We start from the raw sequence: 27,479 nt of genomic DNA, 5'->3' as shown, positions 1-27,479 counted from the left end.
CAGAAAGCTACCACCCTTTGAGATGTGTGCACGCCAACATTATCCACAGGCCGCAGACACTGACCTCTAGAAAATATTCTCCAAACCACATTCAGTACTCCACATCAGCTGCAGCTCTGAAAAGGGCAACATCGCAACCTCATATGCTCACTGCTCCTCTTCCCAGTGCTCACCTCCCTTTACAAGCACTGCACAGCGTGGCCATGTTTACAAGAGAATTGCCTGAATTTCAGAGGCACCCACATTACACTTCCAAAAATTATGGCATTTGGCTAAAAAAATTAAATATGGTTGTAAGAGGACAGTAGTAATTACATCTTTAATTATTCCTAAGAACACAAAACACTTAAGTCCTAAATTGTTTACAAATTTAACGGCTTACAAACCCGTACTTCTCAGTAAATTTTTTTTTTTTTTTAAATAGCATTTTCATTCATAGTAGTTCTACTAATAAATCTATAGTTTTTAAAAGAATATTTACAGAACTTTAATGAAAAAATAAGACTTAAGCACATAAAATTTAAGCAGAAAATAGCTTACAATTACACTGGCAGTAAAGTAACATGGCTTCCTGGCTACTGTACTCATTACCATAAAAAAGGGGATAAATACGAGCATAAAAGATTTATTTTTCTACCTGCCATTCTGCACAAGCATCGCATGGTATAGGAACCACTATATGTATCTACTAAAACAGGCGGCATCATATCTGTAAACATATTAAGAAAAGTACTTAGATAATATCATCAGCGATAGCTTTACAAAATCTGAACTTAAAATCTGAGTGTAAGTCAAGTCACATTAAAAATTCCAATGTCATTTACAGAATCATTCTAAAAACTGGCTCTTTAACTGTTAAGACTATTTTCTTGTTCTTGCACTTGCTCTTGTGCTTGATCTTGTTGTCCTGTTCGTCCCTCCAGCAGTCTGAGTTGTCTTCACATTGCCTTCAAGTTTTTCTTCAGTTTTGTTTCTTTTCCCTTTTTTGGGTGATCCGTTTTCATCATTCTCTATTCGTAGACAGAAATATTAAATGGAAATTTATATCATAAATCAAGCATTTTATAGAAAGTCAATCTTCAGTTCCATTGTTTTTGAAGGGAGATGTCCCTAATGACTACGTTCCAAAGCTTACATCTATGAGTTCAACAAACCAGTTACAAAACCCACACTTCTGCACATCCAATATCCTTTAAAATAGGTCCCCAAGGACATACAGCTATTTCTGAAAGTAGGTTAACATTAATGAGAGCACCAAAACCAATTAGCTATTATTTTAGCTAAAAATTCTTCTACTGATATGTAAAACTAAAACATATCTAACACTGAAGAAAAAAACAGCAAAAATGAATGTACAGCAACTAATTTATTGTCCAGCTAGAACTGCAAAGTCAGGCTTGTAGTTGTAACAAACACACTGGACGCTTCTGGAAGAATCCACATGGCACAGACCAGTGAAGCTGCTCCAAGAGATGAGCATCGACCCAAGCACCACCACTAAAATCCATGTGGGGAAAAAGGACCTCCCCCCAAAAGAAACTATTCAGACCGGTAGAAAAGCACTGGGAGAGATCAGTCCTTTGGGAGGTGCATGTAGCAGTGTCAAGAAGTGAAAACTAGCAGAAGTGTGAAGTCAATAAACCAAGAGGGGAACCTGCCACAATAGATGTACGTGTTACGTTTGGATAAGCACATGTAACAGATAAAGAGATGAAGAGAAATGAAACGAGAGCATGGCCAAATCACAACAGGATTAATGCACATAACCTGCCAGAAAATTCTTTGTGCATCTGTAAAGATTCATTACTTCCATTTTATTATATTTATTTGACGATAATTTCTTATTACAACGTGGTATCTTTAAAATTTTATCACATCCAGCTGAAAGGTTTAGGGAATATTTCAAGTGTCTGAAGCTAGAGCTCTATTGGCTTGGGGAAAATAAAACTGAAAAACAGGAAAAGTGAGAGACATGTGGAACTTCTGCTGTCATTTGAGCTCAAATACAGCTCCAAGTCCTTCTAGCACCAACTTCATTACAGCACGGATAAGTTGTACAAGCTACCCAAAACCTGGACATACAAAAGCAGGAGCTTAGATGGTATTTAGGAGAAAACAAGCACAGACAATGGGTGCTACAAATGTAATTATCATGCTATGCTCATAACCACCTGTAAGTTAGTTAATTGCTGTTATTTAACCTGCAAGTTACGGATTGAGACAGCAGAAGAGCATGAGAGCATTTGAATAACTCAGCAGAAGAGGAATACAGCTGTCAGATGCCATACAATCAATCCATTCTGCTTTGGAGAAACATCTGGTTTGTACAGGATAACCTAGCCCCTTCTTTACTTACCACTCTTTGCTACATTAAAGACCCACTCTCTATTTACATTAGACTATGGCAGCCAACAGTAATAACCTGTACAAAATTCTAGACTTAGCTATATGTAGAAAATAGAAATATTTTTTTTTCCTCACCTGATTTTGATTTTTTAGGTGGTACATCATCTGCTGGCAACAGACATTTTCTTCTGCGAGAAGTGGAAGTTGTCTGTTGGGTAGGGTTAACCTCTTTTCCTTTTCCAGACTGATTACTTTCTTCAGAACCAGTGGGTATCAAACACTGCATTTCCGAAATGTTGCCGTTTTCAGGCAAGTTGCCATTGTCACGAAGAGAAGTAGCTGCCTCTGGTTTGAATTGTACATTTTTCCTCTTATTTCTCAGTTGCCTTTGTTTTTCCTGGGATGAGTTATTTTCCAGAGCTGTACCTTCACCTTCCTTAAGGATTCCGTTTTGACCTCTGTCTTCAGGCAAGACAAGCTTTTCCCTGAGAAAGGTTGAACTAGTTTCTTCAGATTTGGAAGGAACTATTTTCCTTCTGCCTGCCTTCGATGGATTTTCTTTTCCTGATTGGGTTACTTCCAAAAGTATACCCTGTTGCTCTTTGGGAGTTTCATTCTTACCATCTTCTGGCAAACCTTGAAGTGAACTAGAACTAACAGCCACTGAAGTGATACTACTCTTTTTCCCTGAGTACCCTTTTGAAAGGTCAATTTTTTCTTCGGAAGAGGGTTTTTCAGAAATCATTTGTTTAGCTTTCCTATGATTATTATTTCTGCTACTTTCTTTTGATAAGTTACATTTTCCCCGAGCAGGAGTAGAACTTGTGGCTTCTAATAATATGGCAGCTTCATTCCTTCTGCCTCTTTTTGGTTGATCTTTTAGACTTGAAACAACTGCTCCTAACGGAACATTTTGATCTTTAAGAGCCTCTTCTTTACCATTATCTGCTGGCAAACCACGTTTTCTTCTAAGAGAAATGGAATTAGTTGTGTGTGACACTGGAGGAGTTTCTTTCCTTCTGCCCCTTCCTAATGGCTTTGCTTTTGCACAGGACACCGATTCCAAAAGCACGTTTTGTTCTTCATTAGTACTCTCCTCTTTGTCATCAGTTTCTGACAAGCCACGTTTTCTCCGGAGAGAAGCTGAACTTTTTGCCTCTGCTGCTAGATCAATCTCTTTTCTTTTGTCCCTTGCTGATGCATTTGCTTTTGCCTGCAAAGTGCTATCTCCCAATGCTGGATTTTGATCTTCTTTCACAGTCATCTTTTTATCATCACCTTCTAGCAAGCCACGTTTTTCTCTGATAGAAAGAGAACTCACCGTTTGTGATGCTACAGCAACCTCTCGCCGCCTTCGTCCTCTCAGCGGAACTTCTTCTGTTGAAGAGGGAATAGCTTCCAAAGCTGGATCTTGATCTTTTGTAGAAGTCTCATCTTTACTATGATCTTTAATTAAGGTTTCTTTTTTCGTAAAGGTAGAACAAGCTGCTTGTGGAATGGAATCAGCTTGCCTTCTTCTGCTCCTCCTTACTTCTAAAGGATTTTCTGAAGCCTCACGTTGATCATGTTTGCAAGCCATTCCTTCCTCATTCCCAGGTAAATTCCTTTCTTCTCCTAGAGCTTCGGAACTGGCTTCTTCAAGTTTAAAATTAACTCTTCTTCCTCTAAGTCTTCTACGTGTAATTCTATTATTTGGTGTTCGATTCTCTTGCAGGATTTCAGTTTGCTTTGGTTCATTTGCTTCCTGCTCATTTCTTGTCTGCTTTTGATGTCTATGAGCAATGCCATCACTGTTTAGAGCAGTTACCAATGTGTCAGCTGTGTTGTTCTGGTCTTTCATTACTTGGTGTGCCTGCTTGACACAACTAGAGGCTGAAGACTCTTTGGGAGAAGATTCCTCTGTTTCTGACTTACATTTAAGCATAAGATCTAGGCTGTTTACATCCTGGGCAAATTCATCAGCCTTCTTCTCTGAAGAGTCTTTTTTCCCTCTCCTGCTTCTAGTTCTGTTTGCTTCTTGTTTGAATTCCAAGTTGAGAACAGTTACTGGCATTTTATCTGTCTCTCCAGAAGGTGATTCTGACTTTAATCTTTGAGATGCCTTTGTAGTATTTTCCTGAGCATTTTCCGCTTCATCTCCCAGAGATACTTTCCTCTCATTTTTGGTGGGTGATTTTGTTTCCGTAATGGTTTCATTTGAAGTCTCCTTGGCTTTCTGAACATTCTGTGTATTTTCAAGTGCCATCCCGCACATGTCTGGTTTTACTTCTGTTGGTTGTTTTCTAGCATTTCTTGAAGACTTACCTCTTTTTTCTGTTACCTTTACTTCAAGTTCAGTTCTGTTTCCAGATGCTTCTGTGGGGGCAGTCTCAGAAGTCTGCTCATCACCTTGTAGTAATTTTGCTGATTGGTGTTTACGAAGTTTCCTTGTCGTCCCATGAAGTTCCTCTGAAGGAGCTTGTTCAACCTGTTCATTCCTAGCTCTTCTTTGTCTTTTGGGTGGAAGCAGTGCTTCTGTGTTTTCTATTTTTTTCATTCCTCTAGACCTCTTCTGATGCAATAGAAGAATTTCTTCTCTGTCTTCTACACTACCTTTGTCAGATGCGTTTTCAGATTTTTTTAAATCGGTTTGCAGTTGGTGATTTTCATCCTGAGTGCTACTAGATACGCCTTCTGTCTTTCTGCTTTGATCATCTTCAGTTACAGATGTGCTACTGATATCATACTCCTGCAAAGCCTGTTTCCTATTTGCAGGATCTTTTTGTAGCACTGAAGAATCTTTTTCAGAAGACTCAAGATCCTCACTAGGATGTTTTAACTCCTTAGGTTCCTTAGTTTTACCTCTTCTTGGTCTTCGAGTATCAACCTGCGTTTCCACAAGTGAAACGGTTTCAACTGTTTTCTCAACAGGATGCTTTGAAACAATTTCTTTTTCCATGCAAAGATTTGTTCTCCTTCCTCTTCCTGTATTTTTAGCTACTGAAGTTGAAGTACTGATCTCTCCCATCTCTTCTTGGATGCTCTTTTTCTCCAGACCTTGCAATTCTTTTGAATTTAAATCCTTTTCACACTGCTTTGTTGAAGGTGGATGTACAGTCTTCCTTGGTCTGCCCCTTGTTAGTCTCTGGGTAGAGTGGTCTTCGCTAGTTGACAACTTTTGTTGAGAATCTTTATCTTGTGAAGTATTTCCTTTGTCTTCTAAAACAGTTTTATTCCCCCCTACAAAGTTTGTCATATAGAAAAGAGCACAATCAAAAGTTACACATTACTATGCCCGATCAAAGTATCTCTTGAGTTTTCATTTTCCCAGTAAAGCGGTCTTGCTCAAATGAATCATATTTTATTTTAAAAAGTAACAGGGATTTAAACAGACTCCTAGAATAAAACCCAGTTTAGTACACAGAGTTATTTGTTTTATTTGACAGGTAGCACTCAAGCTTTAAGATATATTTTGAAAGTCTTTGCAAATAAAGGTGATTTTAAGTGGATACCTTAGCAACAGGTGATTTTTTGTTTGTTTGTTTTTTACACTGGTATGTTTGGAGATGCCACCGTTATTACATCAAACTACTACACCATTTTTTAAACACCAATAGAATGCCAACACTGGTTTGTGTTACAGATTACTGCTCAAATTCCCTGAGATATTTGCTCCTTCCATACTATATAATTTGGAATTTTTACAACACGTTGAAACTTCCTAACAACACACACAGTCCTGCATATTCATTATTACTCTAGTTAAAATAAAAGTGTTTGTACTTACCATACTCACGACTGCCATTAGTACAAGCAGTTACAGCATCTTCCTGCTTAGGATCCATAACATTTTCTGACCTGACCTAAGGAAATAAGCAATAATCAATACTTTTGTGTGTGTCTGACAGGACAAGAAATAGTTAACTAATAGAAAATTGGGAGTGAAACAGTTGAAAAAAGTCCTGCCAAATACTTTATGAGAAAATGAAGCCAACTTCGTTTGCTAACTGCATCATATATTTGGTACTACCACAAAATTGAACTTAATACTTGTTATCTGAGCTAGTGTAGCAGTTTTTACAGTGAAAGACAACACAGTAGAGTTTTAAAAAGCATTCAGTAAACGGGCTGAACATTGTCTAGTAAGATTAGAAAAAGAGGGTTATTGAATCTAAATCATTTGAATGTTTTGAAGTGTTTTATTGTAGTTCTACACAGACCAGCAATACTCATTTTAATCTATGGATCTGGGAGTCAACAAAAATCGATGCTAATAAAATACACCAATGACAAGAGTGATGAAGGTGCGAATTGTAAGGTCAAAATGGTAACCCAGAGCAGCCTCAGCAGCCATTTAGGTAGGGTTCCTCTAAACAAAGTACATCCTAATACAAGCAAACAGAGTAGAATTGGTGTCCATTCAGCAAGCAGTGAATGAAAGCCTTATGGGCATGAAGAGCAATCAACTGACTACGTGGTAACACCAAATTTTGGCAAAAGCTCAGTGCTCTTGGATGTTTAAAGAAAAAAAGCGTTTTGAATTTAATCTACAAGCTATGAAGAAGCTGTACAAAAAAAACAAACATGCATATATCCCACTTATGAAAAGGAAGGCACAGAAAGAACTCCATTGTAGTCTGTAAGTAATTTAAGGGTGCTTTAAACATAACAGAAACAAATGACTAGAAAAAAAGTGCTCCTTCAAATTTGTACTCAGCTGCATCTTCTGGTTTTTACCCATTCACACCTGGACAAAGCTACCAAGGAAAACACAGGTTGTCAACTTCACTGTTTTCAAATAAACATCAGGTGCTCTTCCAGAAGGTATTTTGTCAGCCACAGGTCTTGTGCATGAGATATTTTAATGAAAATACAATGATATAAAACATGTCTTATTAGATGGCCTAAGAGTTCACTTCAACCACAGGCTCCAAGCTTAAATAAACTCTTTCCAAAAGCTAAAGAAAATATTTTACCTTTGTTTCCTCTGACTTCTGCTTGGCAGTCTTCATAAGCTGCTTGATGCCCGACAGGACCTCTACAAGTCCTGGCTTCTTCTCTGGGGTTTTTAATGGCTGCTTGATGGCTGATCCAACGTTGACTGACTCCAGCTTCTCATCTGGTGTTTTCCTTTTACTTTCCAATTTCACCTGAGAGGCTTGTTTCTCTGCACTTAATGATACGCTGTCCACATCAAGATCTTCTTCCAGCATAGCTATTCCTTCTGGAATTCTGGAGTACATTATTTCAAATATAGACTTTGGAGATTCCTCCTCTCTCATCAAATCTGAGATGTCATGACAATCCAGTATCTCTCCTGAAGAATCTGGAGTATTTAATGGTGACACCATCATCTCTCCTGAAATAAACAGTAGGTTTATCTAATTTGGCAAACAAACTAAGCAGGAAATCCAAACATTCCAATCGCTGTATAACTAAGTAAAAAATGGATTCAATCAGCCAAAGCTTTCTACAAGCTAAATCCAAAACTGTGTTTCAGCAATTGGTTTGGTAATTAGCAAGAAGGCAATTAGCTCCTACAAGGCACAGCATACGTTAAAAAAATTAAGCCTAAAAAACCTTGATGATTTTTTATTTAATCTGATAAAAATCATTAGTATTACTACTCTGAATATTGGATAATTCATTCTTGATTTTTGTTGGTGATTCACTAGATGCTCACTTTTGCTAAATTCTTAGTAAAACAGAATTTAAAGAATTCTGAGTTATTCAGGAACACGACTGATATGCAAAGTCATATGCAAAAGACAGAAAAAAAAAGCTAAGGATCATCTTAACACAAATCTTCCTAATCTGACATTTTTCTTAAGTAGAATCTTTGCAAAATTCTACAGCATAACCACTCCCTGCCGTAAGATTTTGTCATTGAATCTAGATGTATCCCCTGACAATTGATTAAAGGATTGCCATGCTTCAACACAAGGTTTGCCTGAAACAATACTTCAGCATTTAGAAGTTCGATATAAAACTGAATGAATAAAAAAATAACACCTACCAAAAAAAATAACTGGAACTACTGGAAAATGTCCTCCAATACATGATAAAAAAAAAATCAATGGTTGCAAGATGCTTTATCTCTACACTAAGTCTGCCTAGCATTAGGCTATGCACTATCAGTGAGTTGCAGACACAGCTACCCCAAAGTATACTTTAATAATTTCTTTCCAATTAACAACCATACCAGATTCTTCAGGAGTACGCAGTTCAGAAGTGTCCATTGTCGTGCACGGTGGTGTAAGATCACTGTCACGAACAGTGCTTGAAGGTGATGTTTTTCCACTTGTATTTTCTGGAGTTTTAAACATCTCAGCCAGCCCTATAAATTATATTCAGAAAAATGAGCACTTGTTTCGGAAAAAAAAAAAAAAAAAAAAGTGCACAGTTGGCAGAACCAGTAACAGGTTTTAAAAATCTCACAACGTACCTGTGAAGCTTTCATCCATATTCAACTTTTGTTTCGAGATTGGATTTTTCACCACTTTAGGGACCTGTCCAGCTATTCTACCAGTGGTAGAGTGCGCACTGCCTACAACTACTGTAGCAGGAGATTCTGCATGACCTGTGCTAAAATGACCTTTTATTTTTCTTTCTGGAGGAAAAAAAAGAAAAAAAAAAAAAAAAGAAAAAAATAAATAAAAATTAGGACACAAAGATCCCTTTTATTTAAAACCTAGCCAGAATCACTCAAGAGATTCCACAAATTTATTGGTCGTGTTTAGCTAATACAGACTGCTGGGCATACAGAAGTGGTTAAATTGCAGCTACTTTAAAGGGCTGATTCGTTGTGAAATGCAGCTCATATATTCGTTTAAGATTTGAGTGACTACGCTCAATGAGCATCTGAGACAAGTTTTCTTAGCTTTCAGAAACGCTCAGGGATTATCCTGAGAGTCTTTCAGTCTTACTCCTTTCCACCTGCATAGAATCCTTTAGGTTGGGAAAGACCTTCACCATCATCCAACGACCAACCTCACCACCACGTAAAGTGGTTAAACCGGAACAGAACCTCTTTCAAACAGCACTACAGCTTCAACTACAGACAAGGGACAAATACTTACTCCATCCACCCAACACAATTAGTTATTTAGATACATTCTTAAGATGTTTTGAATTAATACATTTCAGTAAATTCAAGTAGATTTACACGCTGTGAGAAAGACACCAATACCCATTTAACATCTTGCCAAAATCTCAAACTTCCAGCTTCTGCAGTTAAATGCCAACAAGCTGTTTCAAGGTTAAGCAAACCCCCAAACCTTAAAAAGAAGTAAAACAAATACCTTTGGTGACTGTGTTGTCTTCTTCATTGGTCTTCGTTTTGGGGCACGTTTTTTAACGGCCTTTGCCTGTGGTCTTGCAACACCCAATTTTACCACTTCTGCCCAAGATTTCGCAACTACGAAGCAAAACAGACACAATAACCTTAACTGGCAGCTGTGTAAACAGGACTTCACAGCTATTTATGATTCCAAAGGATTTGCTGCAGTCAGAAATCACAATTTCAAGCTGAATCTTAACGAGTGTCCAAGCATCCAGTACGAGCGTCCAAGCATCCAGTACAAGTGTCCAAGCATCCAATACGTTTCTACAACAAAAAGCGTCATACAGTTCCAGAATCTGTGCTAAGTGCTGACCTCACTCTGTCCTCACTCTCTGCTCGAGTTCAAAAAGCATTTGGACAGTGCTCTCAGACATGTGGTCTGATTTTCTGGGCGGTCATTTAAGGACCCAGGAGTTAAACTTGATGATCATTGTGGGTTCCTTCCAATTCAGGATATTCTGCGATTCTGTGAAATATTTTCCTCATTACAAATTTGCCATAAGCCTTTCAGTCTTGCACTTTATTTTACCTGAATTTTTCCTTAACAGAATGTAAGGTTTAACAGCAAAAAAATGTTTTTTTTTTTTGTTTTTGTTTTTTTTTGTTTGTTTTTTTTTGCTTTTTTGTTTTTTTTTGTTTGTTTGTTTTTTGTTTGTTTTAAGTGAAACATATCCAGGATTAACCAGGAAGGCCTGTGATTTTATCTCACCATATAATAGGACTATCACTGAGACACTGCACACAGACACTGCACACAGCATGTTATTCACAACTTTAAAATGATTCTACAAAAAACGAAGATAGCAAAGAATAATAAATTGCCAGATGAATGTTGATATTGATGGGAAATTTTAAATTTGACTTTGAAAGAGTCAAATTGATATAATTTGTTTTCATAAATTACAGACATCTCATCTTTAAGTGTTTTCATAAAGATTAAATTTTCAAGAACCAGATTCCCTCTCAATTTTTCCAGTGGTATCAAAACTATTTTGACCAACATTTGAATTTGAATGTTCAACAATTAAAATATTTGTGTCTCAATGGTTATCATCCATGATGTCTGCCATACACCCAACACTTACAGGCAGTCCAGTCTACAACTGACAGTGTGTGAACTGGCTAGGGAAAAAGGCATAAAGAAACTAAGCTGAATACAGGTAAAATGCATGTTTTCACCAACAAAAATTATTGAACTGAAATTGTATCAGTTATATACTACTCCAAATTGAGGGACTTGGAGGATCAATACCGCAATTAACCTAACAAACAGAACCTTAATTCTACCATTTTTCAGTTTCTGAGTATTAGGATTTGCGTTCTAAATACCTTGTTATAAATCTAGTTGCTAAAGCGATGGATAAGTGTGAGAACATAAAATTTTGCAATTCTCAGATGATTCAAAAAAAAAAAAATCCCACAAACCATCAGAATATACACCGATCATTTGGTGGTCTCAGAATAAAACTAATAATAGGACTACTTCAGTTTTGTAGCTGTTTTTTAAAGCAGTAGAAATCATATTAAAATTAACTGCTGAAACAAACCTAGTAAGTTGGCAGTAGAGGCACCGCTTCTTCTTTTTGAACTGATAACTGCTACAGCACCACTCCTCCTCTTCATGGGAGTCTTCATACTACGTCGTGAACTTCTTGTTAAGTTGTTAGGTGTTGCCATCGAGGTTTTATCATCTTGGCTAACACCATTAGATTTAGGTGTTTTCTCTAGGGCACCATTTTTCTCCCCTGTATTCATATCTTTGCAACACCGTTCTGCTCTTCTGCAATTGGTGATGGTGTTGTGATGTGCGAAACAGAGAAACGCCCTTTTGTGTAAGGTGCTGGAGAGCCTGTAGGAAGCTGCGGTGTTGCTTTTCCAGAGTCAGGGGAAGAGGCAGCTGGGGGCGTCTGGGCTGGCAATTTTTCTGGTGACATTTTTTCTTTTTGCAAACATACAGAAAGTTCCTGGTAGAAAAAAAAATAACAAAAAATTACTGTGCAAAGCTAAACTACAAGTGTTCTTTTCTATCTCTGAAAGTAAATGCAATAGTATAAAATAGCATCAGATCAGTTGAAAAAGTCTTAGATGTTACTCTCTAAGAAGAAAGCAAATTGGCAACAACTTTTAAATTTCAAAAGCCTCCAATGGCCTGTGCAAATCCAACTGAACAAATTAACTTTGTTACTCTAGTTTATTCAAAACAGTCTTATTCCCATAAAGTGCACTACAGGCTTTCACTAGCTTAAATCAGCAGCTGAATGTTTTCAGACTTCTGGCCAAGCCACACGGCCATAGCTTGCATAGTCTGGCAACAAACTACTCTTTCTAGATTGCGTCTCTTTTCTGCTATTTATGATTAACTGGTGCCAGTAGATTCTGCTGTTAAGCACAAGCACACAAACATACTCCAAAACATGCATGAGAACAAGCAAAAACGTGTGATGAAATAAAGCACACCCCCTGGATAAAGAGAGGTAGACGAACAATAAGCTGCACATCCTCCTTTGGAGGAAAAAGTTTAAAAACGCTGATTAAAAAATACCATTATAATTCCCAGTCAATATGTCCACTTCCTAACATACATCTTTATTATTCATTTTGAATTCATTTTTAGAAGTCTTTGAATTTACAAGTTCTGTTCGTATCACTTAGCTTAGCGACTCGATTAGCCTCAGCATTTATTTACCTGGACTGCAAAGTGCTTCAGCCCCTGAGCCTTTTTCAGCACTGCGCGTGGGGAGCCTCCAAACGGTAAGCTCAGCCTTGCAGGAATCGCACCTCGTTTAAGGGGTGAGTTGGGAGGCAAACTTTTGTCAAAGAGTTCCGGACTTAGATGACCACCAAAAGACAATCTTTTTCGCTTGCCTAAAGGCTGAGGTAACAGATCACCGCTCTTCCTCTTCTGAGACACTCTTTTTGTGTTACCTAAACAAAAAATAGCAATAATTGAATATATCTCCACAAATCAAAGAATCCAGGAAGTCACCATTTTAACCAGCACAGGAAACAAGGCTTACTTGGGCATTTTAAAGGCAGAAACATATTAGAAAGTAACTCATTTACATTCAATTGGAGAAAATTTTATAGAAATTACTGGTTATTTTTAGGGTCATATATATAAAAACATGATGTTACAGAACCAACGTATCAGCAATTAATTATATATTTAAATGGAAAAATTCTCACGAAAATTAAGAGATTTTCTCCAATTAAGTGCCAACAAGGCGCGAAATCTATTTACCTGATTCTTCTTCAGCCAACAGGTCAGAAACATTCATTTCTGCAACAGCCTCATTGTCTTCCAGTACACTAGCACTTCCCAAAGACCTTTTTGATGATGATCTCCGAGGTCTTAGAACACAAGTATCTTCCAAATCTGATTTCTGATTACACCCATTGGTGGCCAGATCTTGTTGAGTTCCACTGTCCTGTCTGTCTACAGTCTTATTGTCGTGTTCTTCAACTGCATTTGTCTCCAGTGCTTTCTCAGTTCACAGTTCAGAGGTTCTCGGCCTACCCCTTTTTCTTCCAGAGCCAGATTTCTGACTAGCAGGAGATGCCAGTTCTGATGTTATCTCTCCTGAAGTTGGTGTCTCTGAATGGATGCTTTTGTTTACAAATTCTTTACTTTGTCTGACATTTCTTCTGGGACTCTTGGAATTAGAAGCAGGAGACTCAGAATCTCTCTTTTTTGAATCTACATTTGTCTGATCACAGATTTCTTTCAGCACTTCTACTTTCCCCGATTTTCTTGGTGTATGTTGTTTACTGTTTCGTCTCTGGTTTATGCATTTATTTTCTGCCAAAGGCTGTTGTTGGAGGCTATCATTTCTGCACACTGAATCTTCCCTTTGAATTTCAGCTGAAATTTCTGAAAAAGATTTGTGTTCCAACAACACATCTCCTCGAGCTGTCGGAGTACCAATATTTACAGAATCCACCCCAGTAGCTTCGTTGGTAGGTGACATGAAACAAGATCGAGGACTCTTCCTTCTGGGGGTTGGTGTAGACATAACATGTTTGTCTACTTCAGAAACGTTTGTCATGTTTGTTGTCTGTGCTATTTTCTCTGCTGTTATTGCAGAGTTGTAGATTTTCACCTCATCTGCATAACCCAAGCGTTCTATGGAGCATGGCTGCAGCAGACATGCTGCATTTCTGTCATTCTCCTTACTGGGTTTGGGTGTTTTGGCTGGAACTTCAGTGCCTTTAGATTTACCTGGTGTACTTTCTTCCTTATGATCTTGCAAGTTACTTCTCCTGAGAATACTTTTTGTCATCTCCTTTGAAACAGAAGTTCGCGGACTTCTGGTAAAACATTTCTTGGTAGCACTTCCTACCATTGAGATTTGATTAAGTTCTGAACTAATTACTTCTTGTTTCATTTTATATTCTTCATTATTTTCACTTATGCCAATTTCTTTTTCTTCAGTAGGGCTTACATGATCACAACTTGATGCGATTTGAGCACTTGGTTCCTGCAGGGCACCCTTACCACCTTCTTTTCCAGCTTTTTCAGGTACATTTCCTCCTTGCAGAGTTTTTTTCACTTTAATCTCATGTTTCAGCGTTTCATAGAGTTTACTAAAGGGAGACATTTCAGTTTGCTTTCTAGTAGATTGTTTTATCTTATATGAAGATTTAGGTGTTTGTAGCTTAACTGGTAAGGCTTTGGACATATTTTCCTCTGTACTTTGTTTATTTTCATCAGCATTTTGTTCTTTGCACTCAGAATGATCTACAGCGTAAGCAAAGCAAAAACAAAGTTATGTAAAAAAAGCAGAAACATAAGTAAAGTTCCTTAAATTCCCTCCTTTCCTCTACCAAGGCTAGCAACCAGGCTCCAGGATATGGGACTGTACACAAAGCTCTGTTTACAATAACAATTCTCTCATAATAAAAACATTAGTTGTGAAATGTTTAATAAATTTTAAGTTGCAATCTGGACCTTATCCCACATTCAGATAAGGCAATTTGTATTTCATGCTGCTGTTTTTCTTCGGTGGCTTATATACCTATCTTTCACGGCTGCCACAAGACAAATCTGTGAACACAGAACTAAACAATCACTGAGATCGGCTTACCACAATTCAGTCAGTTTCCTGTCTTGCATTTACCCAGGTGCTGTATTGTTCTAACTGTACCAATGCTTCTCTAGGGTAAAGCAAGACAATAAAACAGAGCTAGCACTTCCCAAATGAGACAGAGCAAGTGACCGCACGCATGCTGGAGGCCTGAAGTAACATGCTTCACTTCACATTTTCCACGCAGAGAGCAGTCAGCTAGCAGGGTTCATCCAAGAAGTTGCCTTTTGAAACCACAAGAAGCTGAGCCCTTGTGAACATTTACACATCCACAGTCTCAACACTGCCATATACCAGCATGAACATCTACTAAAACAAATGCTGACATGTCCACTTCTCTTAGATGCAACGGGAAATACATGTAAAGATGGAGAGACTAACAGACAAGGAAAAAGCACACTGATCAACTTTTGGAAAAGGAGATGGGGGTTAGGAAGGAGATCTTTAAACGTGATCTTTTGGGGTTTCAGCAAAACGTTCAATACTGTTTCTCAAAAAGTGTTACTGCCCGTTTGTCAGAATGCAACAATGTGTTTTCCCCTGGCATGGGTAAATCACAGCATTTAAGTACAATGCAGTAGTACACTGACACAGGAATGTGTACTGTGCTCAGTTTGAAAAATCTTTAAATATATTTATTTTGCTCTTTTCAACCTTGTTTTTCCTCCATATGCTAAGAATTAAAATTAAGGAGGAAGATGAACACAAACCCCCTATAATACAGGTACCAACCTGAAGATCTTTTAGATCCTGAAGTTTGCTTATGTAATAACTCCACTTCTGCCACCTGCTGAACATGAAGAACCTGTAAATTTGTACAACGTTACAGCAGAGCAACAAATATTTATTTAGCTTTCTACTGAACATTGGAAAACGCTAGATTTATAAATGTGTAAGCATTGCATACTGAACAGGTTTAAAAGCACTCAAATTAAAACCGAGTATTTCACCACTTAAGAACACTAACCGATACTCTACACAGCAAGAGCTCAAGTCTTGTTTTATTATTATTAGCTCTAAAAGCAGCTGTAGCATATGAACATGTACAAGCACATTCTAAGCTCACTTTTGTACCAGACCTAGTGGAAGAATTTTATTTAAATAAGAGAAACAGAACGTACAAAAATCTTCAATAGCCACAGTACTCGCTAAGTAGCAATATCCCCTTGAAGGGTTAAAACATTGTTGGGAATTAAAAAAAGAAACAAGTGCAAATCAATTATTAAAAGATAAACTTAGTTTGATATTTATAAATTCCAACAATTTACTAGCCCATAAAACAACATACTTTTGGAGGAAAAAAATGCTCAGGTTCTAGGGCAAACATCCCCATTTAAAAGTACAAGTATATCCAATGTTAATACTTTGTTTCCTGCATCCTATCCTCTCCTCAAAAAAGATAAGGATTCGTTTCAATAGGTTGCCTATAATCTTAATAGATGAGTAATAGATCTATTAACAGAAACTGATAACTCTAAAAATAATATATTGAGTTTAAAAAAGATATGAGTTCATTTGCATTTTCAAACGGAAAGCTAGCCTACGATTGAAAAAATATTCCTCATTTAAAAAAAAGCAGACAAAACCCACAACAAAACAGGGAAATAGAATTCATCCTTATCAATACTGATACCAATGTATTTAGAAGTAAGCCTGTCACCACAAATTTACCTGCCGCGTTTCATCTTTTGGAGATCTGGAACGCCTTTTTCTTGGAGTTGATTGGAGAGGATATTCAAACCTGGATGAAATATTTTAAAAGTAAAAACAAGCATTTTTTTGGTTAAATAGCTGATAACTAAATTCGCATTATTAAGATAAATGACCTAGAAAGAGTTGTCCCACTCCCAGCAATACCAACATATTGCTTTAAAGTACTTTCACTACATCAAAATATTCTCTTCTCCTAGAAATGTGTTTGTCCTTGAAACAAAATCAAAATGATCTCTCCAGACAATTCTATCTTTATTGATTTAGCTTAATATAATACATAAAAGTAATAAAAAAAATCTTTAAGCCGTCTTGCCTTCTGGAGAAGCTCTATAAGACATTGTAAAGAGATACAAAATAAACTAAATTATCTTTCTGAAAATGGTAAAATGATGTTTTAGGTTTTCCCATTCATCTACTGCTATCTCCTGTATCTTCATCCGGCAGGTAGAGACCGTCCACAGAGTTCCCCACACTGTTTGGCTGCAGAACATGTTCTAGGATCAAGGCATTGTCTGTCAGAGACAGTTTGTCACTGGCACTTACCTGAAAGAACGATCAATAATAGTTAACACATCTCCGTGCTTCAGAGGTACAGGTTGCTGAAAACAGCTACCGTTCAGCTGCGTAGGATTTACTGTACTTAAATTTGTCAAGATTGCCTAGAAATAAAACAAAAATTTCAGTAGCCCGATGAGATGCAACAATGCAATACAAATGTCATTAAAATATGCATATCTTACCTCCTCGTTTTCATTTACTTCAATTTTACAATGTTCTTTTGAGACCTGAGGCAACTGGATGCGGATGTCACATTCTGTTCTCCTAGAGGTGAAAATATAATTGGAGTTTACAGACATGTAGAGAGGACAAAAAATCTCACTGCTGTAGAATTTGGTGCTTTGACATCCCAAATTTCAGCTAATAATTTGGATGACTGTACACAGAAGAACAAAGGGACAAGAAAATACATTGAATGAAATACTTAACGTGATGTCTATCGCACCAAAAGAGTTTGGAACACTAGGAAAAAGCCAGAAAGTTATTGCTACCACAGGGAAACCTTTTCTCCACCAAAGAAAAAAGTGAATGTGATCAGCAGTTTAAATTCCACCACTTTTCTCTGGACATATACATTTAATACATGCCAACAGACCTAAGGCAAGAGAGCAGTCACTAAGTTCTCCAGGTAAGAAACAGGGGGAATGCTGTACTTGGTGCTAATTTCTGTGATGAAAAGTGGTGGAAAAAACAGCACTGCAGTAAAAAGGATCGAAAGAGAAACGCGGAGTCTAAAGCTTGGATTCTAAGTCACGTTATCAGCAAAATACACTCTGTCCAAAATCTGTCCTAGTGCTAACAATACAGAGATCAAAAAAAACAGTGTCTGAGTGGCTGAGAAGCAGCCTTTTCATCCGCCAGTAAAGCCAATTATTATAGGACTGGCTCCAGTGTGAAGCCGCAGATTACCATTAGTGGCCAAAATTGTTAGAATGCAGGCTTGCCCTGCCTAACCCACCAGGGAGCGTTGAACTCATTCACCTTTATTGGCTAAAAGAGTTGAGATCCTGAAGACAATTAAGCCTGAAAAAAAATGCAGGACATTAGGCAATGAACGGGAAGAAATGAACCACCTAAGGCTTTCAACTGTGACAAAAAAATATCAGGAGCTTATGTTTCTGTAATGCCAGAGAATCCATACTGGAAAAAAGGTAAAATAACCAAAAATCTGTTCATGACAAGCCTAAAAAGACATTAAAACTGATTATCATCTGCCTGGGCAGCTCTGCTGAAGCCAAAGAAGAGTATTATTGACACTGCAGTGCTTCCCACAGACTGGCACTACGGGATCTGATGCAGGACTGGATAATTAGTTAAGATATTAATCAATCAATCAGAGAAGTGCTGAGCAAACCCAGTTCAAGAGAAGTAAAAACATTTATCAATTCTTGATACTAGCTCGTGCATTTCATTACTGAGGCCTTGGAGAACCAAAAAAATAATTAAAAAAAAATTAAAAAAATAAAAATAAATGCAAAAGAGCACTGGTATGAGCACAGTTGAATGCAAGCCACTTTCCCTTCTGCACTGGTTGGTTCTCTAGGACCTGCCCGCAGATAAGAGTGCCACCACTTGCTAATTGGACACACGTCACATGTAGATTACTTGCAATCTCATAGCTCTAGCGGATCTCTTTGACAGAAACTTTGGGGAAAAAAAAAAGAACTTTTTTTTAAACAAGGAAAGGTCAAAAAGCGATGACAAACAGTAAGTTCCGCTCAAGTAATGTGAGTCCAATACCACTTTTCCTACCTTGAACAGCATTCACAAATACAAACAGTTCTTTCTTGCAAGTAAATATTAAAAAGATTCTGTCTGCAGGAACTATCATTAATGTTATTTCAGTGCATCCGAGTACTCGACACATTCTCACCTTCCAAATAAACAAGAACTTGCAGTGAGTGGAAAGTGAATTCCATCGGTCCCATTGCGTTTAATTACAATTATTTTCCCGAAGAGCGGCATCTTCCAACATAAGAAGTCTTACCTATGTGAGAATGTCAAAATTACTCATCCAAGTCATGATTTATTCTCATAAATATGTAAAGCAACGTAACCCTTTTTTAATGCCGTTCAAAACACTCCTAAAGTACAGCACAAGAGCCTTGTGCCTGTGCCACGTGAATGAAGTGCCATTTCCATGTGTTTCCCTGCACCTGGGAACTATCCACCACGAGCATTGGTTGAAATCGTGCACAGGAGCGCGGGCACTACACGTTTGGAGGAAACAACGCTTTTAACAGCGGTAAGAGCAGTCATCACGTGCTCACACAAACTTAGCAATACCGCTTTGACGTATGCCATAGCTGCTTGGTATCCATCAGAGCCTGCAAAGAGGCAGCACCACTCATACAATGGTTCATTCCATGAGCGATTTAAAGCTATTTTCAGGCAAGCAGTCACTCCTGCTCACCTACACCTGGTGCGTTACCTTCCTCTCATCTACTGGGACGTTCTCGGACTTGGCTTTCAAGCAAAGCTGCCTTTGAAGCAAACCTGGAGAAGCCGTGACTGCGGCTGGAGCTATTTATCTGCAGCTCCCTGTCAGTGCCAGCTCTCACACCCGCAGAGGTTTCACAGAAATCCCGCTGCAGGCTGGGTCTCAGAAGCGACTGCGTCCCCTGGGCTCTCAGGGAGCTCCCTCCTCCAGGAGGAGGCTGAAGCACCCGTCATTACCACAGGATCAGGGTCCCGAGCGTTGCGTTAAATACAAACCTGACCAAACCACGACATTTCTCACCCCTTGGCCCGTCAGCAAAGGAAGGACCGAAGGGGAAAGGCCTGGCAGGAGCCCCGCGGTGCCGGCTCCCTGAGGGGCTCCCACAGACACACACAGCGTGTGACAGCACTGACAGCGCCCCTCCGCCAGCAAACCCTTGGGTGTGCCTGTGCACGGTGCAGCGCCACATGTTGTTCATTTGAAAGCAGGCCCTACAACAACACCTATAACCCGCGCATGGGATTAAAGCCCAGCACCCCCACGCCACAAGCACCGTAAGGGCAGCACCACGGAGCGATCCCAGCCCGCTCTCAGCATCCTCCCCGGCACTCCGCTTCCCCCAGCAATAACCGCGTGTGGTTTTAAAGCTTATTCCCAACGCCAGCAGCCCCCCGCCCCCCCTCACCCCGTCCCGTCCCGTCCCGGCGCTCACCCCCTCAGCGCGGTGCCGGCTCCCTCCTGCTGCTGCCGCCGCCGCTCCCCGCGGCGCCCCCCTCCCGTCCCTCCCGTCCCTCCCGCCCTTGCCGCGCGCGCCAGCGCCGCCTCCGCCCGCTCGTATCCCTCCGCCGCGCCGCTCCAGGCACCTGAGGCACCGGAGACACCGGGAGCTGCCGGAGCCGCCCCGGGGGGACACGGCCCCACACACCCAGCCCCGGTCGAGCCGCCTCGAGGCCCCTCGGCTCTATCCAGCGCCGCTCGGCGGACGGACTCTTTTAGCCCGGGAGGCCCCAGTTGGGCAGCAGCTCGCTAAAAGCTTCCTAAACTAACGCAGACAGCCGAGGCTGGCTTCTGAGCCGCTCCTCCCCTAATTCAAATTGGTTTTGGTTTTGTTTTCTTCATCATAAAAACAGGGCGCTTCGAAGGGGTAACAGTAGGGGGAGCGCGGAAGGAAGCAGCAGTAAAAGTGTTGAAAATAAAAGCAGCGCTTTAAGTCTGTTGTCGTCATCTAAGTAGTTACCTGCTGTTACCTACAAAAATTTATTCCCTGACAGGAATTGAGTACTAAGGCTTAAAGTTGAGACTCCAAGAACTCAAAACAAAGCCCATGCTGCTCTGTATGTGAAGATTTAAAAAAAAAAAAAAAAAAAAAAACACTGGTGAGGAGCCAGGGTGACTCAGGCCTTGACCAGAAGGCCTTGACTGCATAAAAGTAGAAAGCTGATACGAGAGAAAATTGTCATCACCACATCCAACATCACGGCCATCCACATTCTTGGCCAAGTCTACGCTTGATATCTATCATTTAAGCAAAAATTGACTTCCAGTCAATGAGATAATATGGTATGAAAAATGACAAGAAACCCTGATCTGAAAATAGGCAAGCAGAAGATGCCTTTGAACCCTTTAAATGTAGACTCAGGTCAGAAACATTTTTAGACTGGAAGGACTCCACCTCAGCCCTTCGTGACATAGAGAAGATTATTTTTAAAATGCTCTTTAAAACATTTAAGCACAGATGAAAATTAACTACATTAAGACACATAACTTCCATCATTATGCTCAATTTTTCTTCATTTTGCACATTTTTACCAGTGGCCTGCGGTTACAAAGCGCAGGCCCCAACTACCTCACGTTTCATTCTCCAGCCTCCTCCACGCAGTACATAAAGCCAATTTAAAAGCAAGTCATGTATTTGCTCTCTGCTGATTCTCTCTGAGGCTTAAGGGAGTCACAAAAGAGTTTGGACTTCTATAAAAGGGATTAGAGAGTACGGCTCTCTTCCCCTCCATGAAACAGAACAGGAAAGTTCTTAGAAATGAGGGAGTAGAGGTAGGCCAGGCAGCAGATGGAGATGCAGGTGACTTAATGCTCCTCCTGCTCTTTGGGCATTGGTTAGCCTGGCTGCTCGAAACCTCATTTTCAGGCTGTGGTTTCACAACAAATGAAAGCCAACCTGACCTTTACCTACTGCCAGAGTTAAACAGAGTTGAGGTATTTAAAATAAGCACGAAAGAAACAAAGTACGCCTAAAAGTTCTGAATAATTAGACAGAGAGAACAAGTTACTCTTACGGACAAAATCAAAAATACTTCAAAAACTTGGCATTGCTCGTCGGTCGAGGGAAATGATTGCCCTGTTCTGCTCTGCCCTGGAGTGGCCTCACCTCGAGCACTGTGCGCGGTTCTGGGCACCACAGCACAAAAAGGACATTAAACTGTTGGGAGAGTGTCCAGAGAATGTGTGACTCCAACCATGTCTTCTACCAGCTGATGTTTCAATTTCGGATTTTTCTGGATTAAATTAACTCTTGTCACATCTTTTACTACCTCCTTGTTTTCTACTGGAGTCTCCGGCAATTTCTGCAAGGCATTTTCATCTGTAGTAGGTTCCAATTTTTGCTGTGGGGCCCTTGTGAGCTGCTTGATGCCTGACAGGAAATCAGTAGGCTCTACAGGCTCTGGCTTCTGCTTGGCGGTCTTCATGAGCTGCTTGATGCCCGACAGGACCTCTACAGGTTCTGGCTTCTTCTTTGGGGTTTTTCATAGCTGTTTGATGCCTGATGCAACGTTGACTGACTCCAACTTCTGATCTGGAGTTTTGTGACTCCAGTGGAGTGACATGCTATCCACATCAAGATCTTCTTCCAGCATAGCTATTCGTCCTTCTGGAATTCTGGAGGACATTATTTCAAATATAGACTTTGGAGATTCCTTCTCTCTCATCAAATCTGAGATGTCTTGACAATCCAGTATCTCTCCTGAAGAATCTGGAGTATTTAATGGTGACACCATCATCTCTCCTGAAATAAACAGTAGGTTTATCTAATTTGGCAAACAAACTAAGCAGAAAATCCAAACATTCCAATCGCTGTATAACTAAGTAAAAAATGGATTCAATCAGCCAAAGCTTTCTACAAGCTAAATCCAAAACTGTGTTTCAGCAATTGGTTTGGTAATTAGCAAGAAGGCAATTAGCTCCTACAAGGCACAGCATACGTTAAAAAAATTAAGCCTAAAAAACCTTGATGATTTTTTATTTAATCTGATAAAAATCATTAGTATTACTACTCTGAATATTGGATAATTCATTCTTGATTTTTGTTGGTGATTCACTAGATGCTCACTTTTGCTAAATTCTTAGTAAAACAGAATTTAAAGAATTCTGAGTTATTCAGGAACACGACTGATATGCAAAGTCATATGCAAAAGACAGAAAAAAAAAGCTAAGGATCATCTTAACACAAATCTTCCTAATCTGACATTTTTCTTAAGTAGAATCTTTGCAAAATTCTACAGCATAACCACTCCCTGCCGTAAGATTTTGTCATTGAATCTAGATGTATCCCCTGACAATTGATTAAAGGATTGCCATGCTTCAACACAAGGTTTGCCTGAAACAATACTTCAGCATTTAGAAGTTCGATATAAAACTGAATGAATAAAAAAATAACACCTACCAAAAAAAATAACTGGAACTACTGGAAAATGTCCTCCAATACATGATAAAAAAAAAATCAATGGTTGCAAGATGCTTTATCTTTACACTAAGTCTGCCTAGCATTAGGCTATGCACTATCAGTGAGTTGCAGACACAGCTACCCCAAAGTATACTTTAATAATTTCTTTCCAATTAACAACCATACCAGATTCTTCAGGAGTACGCAGTTCAGAAATGTCCATTGTGGTGCACGGTGGTGTAAGATCACTGTCACGAACAGTGCTTGAAGGTGATGTTTTTCCACTCGTATTTTCTGGAGTTTTAAACATCTCAGCCAGCCCTATAAATTATATTCAGAAAAATGAGCACTTGTTTCGGAAAAAAAAAAAAAAAGTGCACAGTTGGCAGAACCAGTAACAGGTTTTAAAAATCTCACAACGTACCTGTGAAGCTTTCATCCATATTCAAGTTTTGTTTCGAGATTGGATTTTTCACCACTTTAGGGACCTGTCCAGCTATTCTACCAGTGGTAGAGTGCGCTCTGCCTACAACTACTGTAGCAGGAGATTCTGCATGACCTGTGCTAAAATGACCTTTTATTTTTCTTTCTGGAGGAAAAAAAGGAAAAAAATAAATAAAAATTAGGACACAAAGATCCCTTTTATTTAAAACCTAGCCAGAATCACTCAAGAGATTCCACAAATTTATTGGTCGTGTTTAGCTATTGAATTTGAATGTTCAACAATTAAAATATTTGTGTCTCAATGGTTATCATCCATGATGTCTGCCATACACCCAACACTTACAGGCAGTCCAGTCTACAACTGACAGTGTGTGAACTGGCTAGGGAAAAAGGCATAAAGAAACTAAGCTGAATACAGGTAAAATGCATGTTTTCACCAACAAAAATTATTGAACTGAAATTGTATCAGTTATATACTACTCCAAATTGAGGGACTTGGAGGATCAATACCGCAATTAACCTAACAGAACCTTACTTAATGACTTTAATTCACGTGAAAGATTCACCCCACTGCCATTCCTCCCTCATTCTGTCCTCCTGGTGAGGCCAGGAGTGTCCCGAGAGCACATAGAAGTGTGCCCAAAGGGAATTGCTGATTTTGGAGGCACAAGGTGCCTATGGGGCCAGGTCGGGAGCTGGGCTGGGATGAGCTCCATCAGGCAGCCGGACCAGGCCCGTTTCCAGCGTGGCGGACGAGCAGCCTTTGCCCTGAAACTCAAAAGTCAAACTCTGTCGCTGACTTCCCTTACTAAAATGGGAGCGTGGTTGAGAGGGGCCATCTCTTGCCTGGGGATGCCAGTCTTTCCCTGTAGTTAATGGAAAGAAGGAGGCTTCTCTAGAGGGCGAAGGCGAGCTGAAACCTCAGCTGGAGTGCCCTGGAGGTACTGCTGTGTCTCCACTGCCTACACAGGGATCTTGGGAGGCAGGTCTCCGGGTGATCAAATTAGTCTTTGTGTCTGCCTCATTCCCTAATTGTCAGTAGATATCCCAACTAGTGAACAATGTACAGCATAACAAAGGAGGCACACATATAAAAAGGAGCAGAATTAGCCTGCGCTAATTGGTGGGCCTGACTTTGCTGACAGGAACCAGGCAGTTAAGAGGAGGGCTAGGAAGTAATTCACTAACTAAAATACACCTCAGAACACAGTAGTAAAATGATTTTATCTTGGTAATTTGACAGACTGGAACAGCAACAGATGAAAGTTTTTCATTTGTTTGTTTGTTTTAACCTGGCCCAGCTACCAGGTCAGACTGCTAGAAGTCTCGGCTGTTGATGTAAATGAGTTGAAGGCTTTGACTTGAAACTTGTTCTCGGTGGGTCCGATTAAAGTGAATTTGGCCCTCGTTTTACATGTGATTTCTGACAAAATGATCTGTCTGACCCTCCTACAGGGTGTTATCATTGTCCTTTATTTAAAAATAGATCATTTGGAGCTTTATGTACGTACGCAAAATATTAAGTACAAAATTCACACAACTTCCACAGTTGGCTGGCTTGCAGAATATTTCTCTCAAACAAAACCAAGGATTTAACACTTTGCCTTACTTTGCCTTAGTAAACGTGCTTTTAGCTTGTTAAGAAAAGCCCAATCTTTAAATATAATTTAAAGCTCTAATTAGTTGATTTTAGGCAATTTTTTTTTGACATTTTAATGGCAAGGATACCTGGATTTTTTCTGGTATTCATGAAGATATTTGATAAAAAGGTAGATGCAACTCTCTCTGAAAATAGCAAAAAAACAAGTTCATGGGATCTTTTCTAAGCCATACAGTAGCCATTTAGATTTTCTTATATGCTTTCAAAGCTATCCAGGAGCCTGGTAAAGGCTCTTAATTGCAGAACTTCCCAATTTCTACTCCACTAGCACTTCTTTAACTAGGTCTTTTCCTCCAAAATACGATCCTGTCACTGAAGGAAATAATACTGAGGAAATGAAATATGGAAGTTAAATATTAACTTTTTTTTCCCTTTTTAGAGAAAAAAAATAAATATATATATATATATACTTTTCAGATGGCTGCAAGCCTGAGCAGTCCTTTCATCTCCCACTCTCAATGGCAAAAGATGCATTTCTAGAAATGGCACGCAAGTTTTATGGTTAATAAAATAGTTTATTGCGCCATTATTGTTAAGAAGTTTTTCTTGCAATGGAAAAGCATTCAGGTACACACTAAAACAACACCAATCCCACAGAATATTGTGTTTGTTCAAGCATTCAAACTTGATTAAACTTCTCTTTCAAAGTACTGCTGCATCACAGTTCAGTGAGCCCAAATCTCTCCTAATGCTTGGACACTTCTGATAAAGGATTTGTGTCAGGAACGTGTTTTAAAGTGCTGTTCTGAAGTCGGAATAGTTCTAGACAGAGATATTCAACTTCCTGCTAGGGAGAGGTGCTCAAATTAAGCATAAGAAGGTACTTGTATCTACCCTGAGTACCATAAAAAGCTATCAGATGACCCAATATAACTAACAGTTAAAATTCTACTTCTACATCACCTTCTTCCAGTGTATTGCCTCCCCAAATTCGAGCCTTTCAAGTGCACATACAAGCGCAAGTCACAAGCCTCAGAATATTCACTAACTGAGTTTTGGAGATGCAAGTAACCCCAAAGGCTTTTTTTTTTTTTTTTTTTTTTTTAAAGAAGGGTGCAAGTTCCACCTGTTTCAGTTTTATTTTGTTTGTTTGTTTTCTTTTGTTTTTTCTTCCTCCCCTGAGGACAAACCATAAATTCTATCCTAAAGAAGCAAGAAAGGAAGCTGAAATAAGAATCTATGGAGATGACATCCTCAAAGATCATCAATTACCTGATATCTTTTAATCTTTGAGAATTGGCTCCATCAGATCTCAGCCTTTGGGAAATTATCGAACCTGATAGTGTTTACAACTCAGCATCAAGGTTAACAACTACAATCACACTGTTCTCTCAAAATAGCATTGCACCTTAGTGTCAAGTCAGGAGAGGAATGCCATGGAAAGATACAAATTAAAAGATGGAAAATTCAAACCAATACAGGTTTTCTTGTAATTAAGCAGCTGATCTTGTTATCAAGAAACTTTTTTGAGCTATGAACTCACAGTAGTCAGAAAGGATATTGGATATGAAAGAGAAAGTCAAGAGTAAATGACATATCTCTATATAAACTATACCATTGATTACAGTACAGGTTTGAAATATTAAAATCTAATGTCAGGATTATTTTTTTATTTTTTTATTTTTGGAAGATTGCTTAGAAAATATGAATACCGAGTTAACTAAACGCTCAGCCTTACAGCGAATATTTTAGTTACCCATTTTAATAAAATGTGACCAGGCTCTTAAACAAAAATAGAATAATAAAAAATAATGATAAAATGGACTGCATATTTACTATCTTACTGTATCCATGTAAAATGTTATTTAAAATTTTATTTAAAAGCCTTTCTGGAGAGTATATATTATACCATTACTGAAAATTATATTATCTTTACATACTTGCAGGTATTTATGGAATGTTCTTGTTTCTTTTGGACAGATAAAATATATATATATGTTTTTGCCTTTCAAAATATAGTTTTCAAATATATTGAACCCAAAAAAAGTCTGATGCACTGTCAGGCACCTCAATTTCTTATACGTCTCCCTAGTTTGGTATAAAGGAAACAGTCTGCTGATGAAAAGAAAGGCAGCTGTGATATTCTTTCTTATGTTTATTTTACCTGGCCATGGATATTCACCACCACTCTTCACCAACATTATTTAGTACTCATTCTCTACTGTTCTACTGTCTAAATATCTCTCTCCTCCTTAAAATATATTTATAAATGTAAAAATATATAGACACATACAGAG

At 38.9% G+C, this 27,479-nt stretch overlaps 1 protein-coding gene across 1 annotated transcript; it reads right to left on the bottom strand.

Annotated features, from left to right (window-relative positions):
- Positions 1–861: 861 nt before the first annotated feature.
- LOC139999313 (uncharacterized) lies at positions 862–20,976 on the bottom strand. The gene is given in 17 exon segments (XM_072027096.1): positions 862–1,010; positions 2,482–5,544; positions 6,113–6,182; positions 7,302–7,684; positions 8,528–8,662; positions 8,771–8,941; positions 9,626–9,742; positions 11,215–11,427; positions 11,430–11,631; positions 12,354–12,592; positions 12,909–14,405; positions 15,484–15,556; positions 16,423–16,492; positions 17,008–17,123; positions 17,205–17,286; positions 18,896–19,009; positions 20,326–20,976. Coding segments are annotated over 16 exon segments (6,672 nt in total). The 5' UTR covers positions 18,988–19,009; positions 20,326–20,976.
- Positions 20,977–27,479: the final 6,503 nt, after the last annotated feature.

The sequence above is a fragment of the Anas platyrhynchos genome, chromosome 23 (genome assembly GCF_047663525.1).
Source record: "Anas platyrhynchos isolate ZD024472 breed Pekin duck chromosome 23, IASCAAS_PekinDuck_T2T, whole genome shotgun sequence".
NCBI classification, from domain to species: Eukaryota; Metazoa; Chordata; class Aves; order Anseriformes; family Anatidae; genus Anas; species Anas platyrhynchos.
Note: the sequence above shows the minus strand (reverse complement) of the source record. Positions and strands in the feature narration are given on the sequence as shown.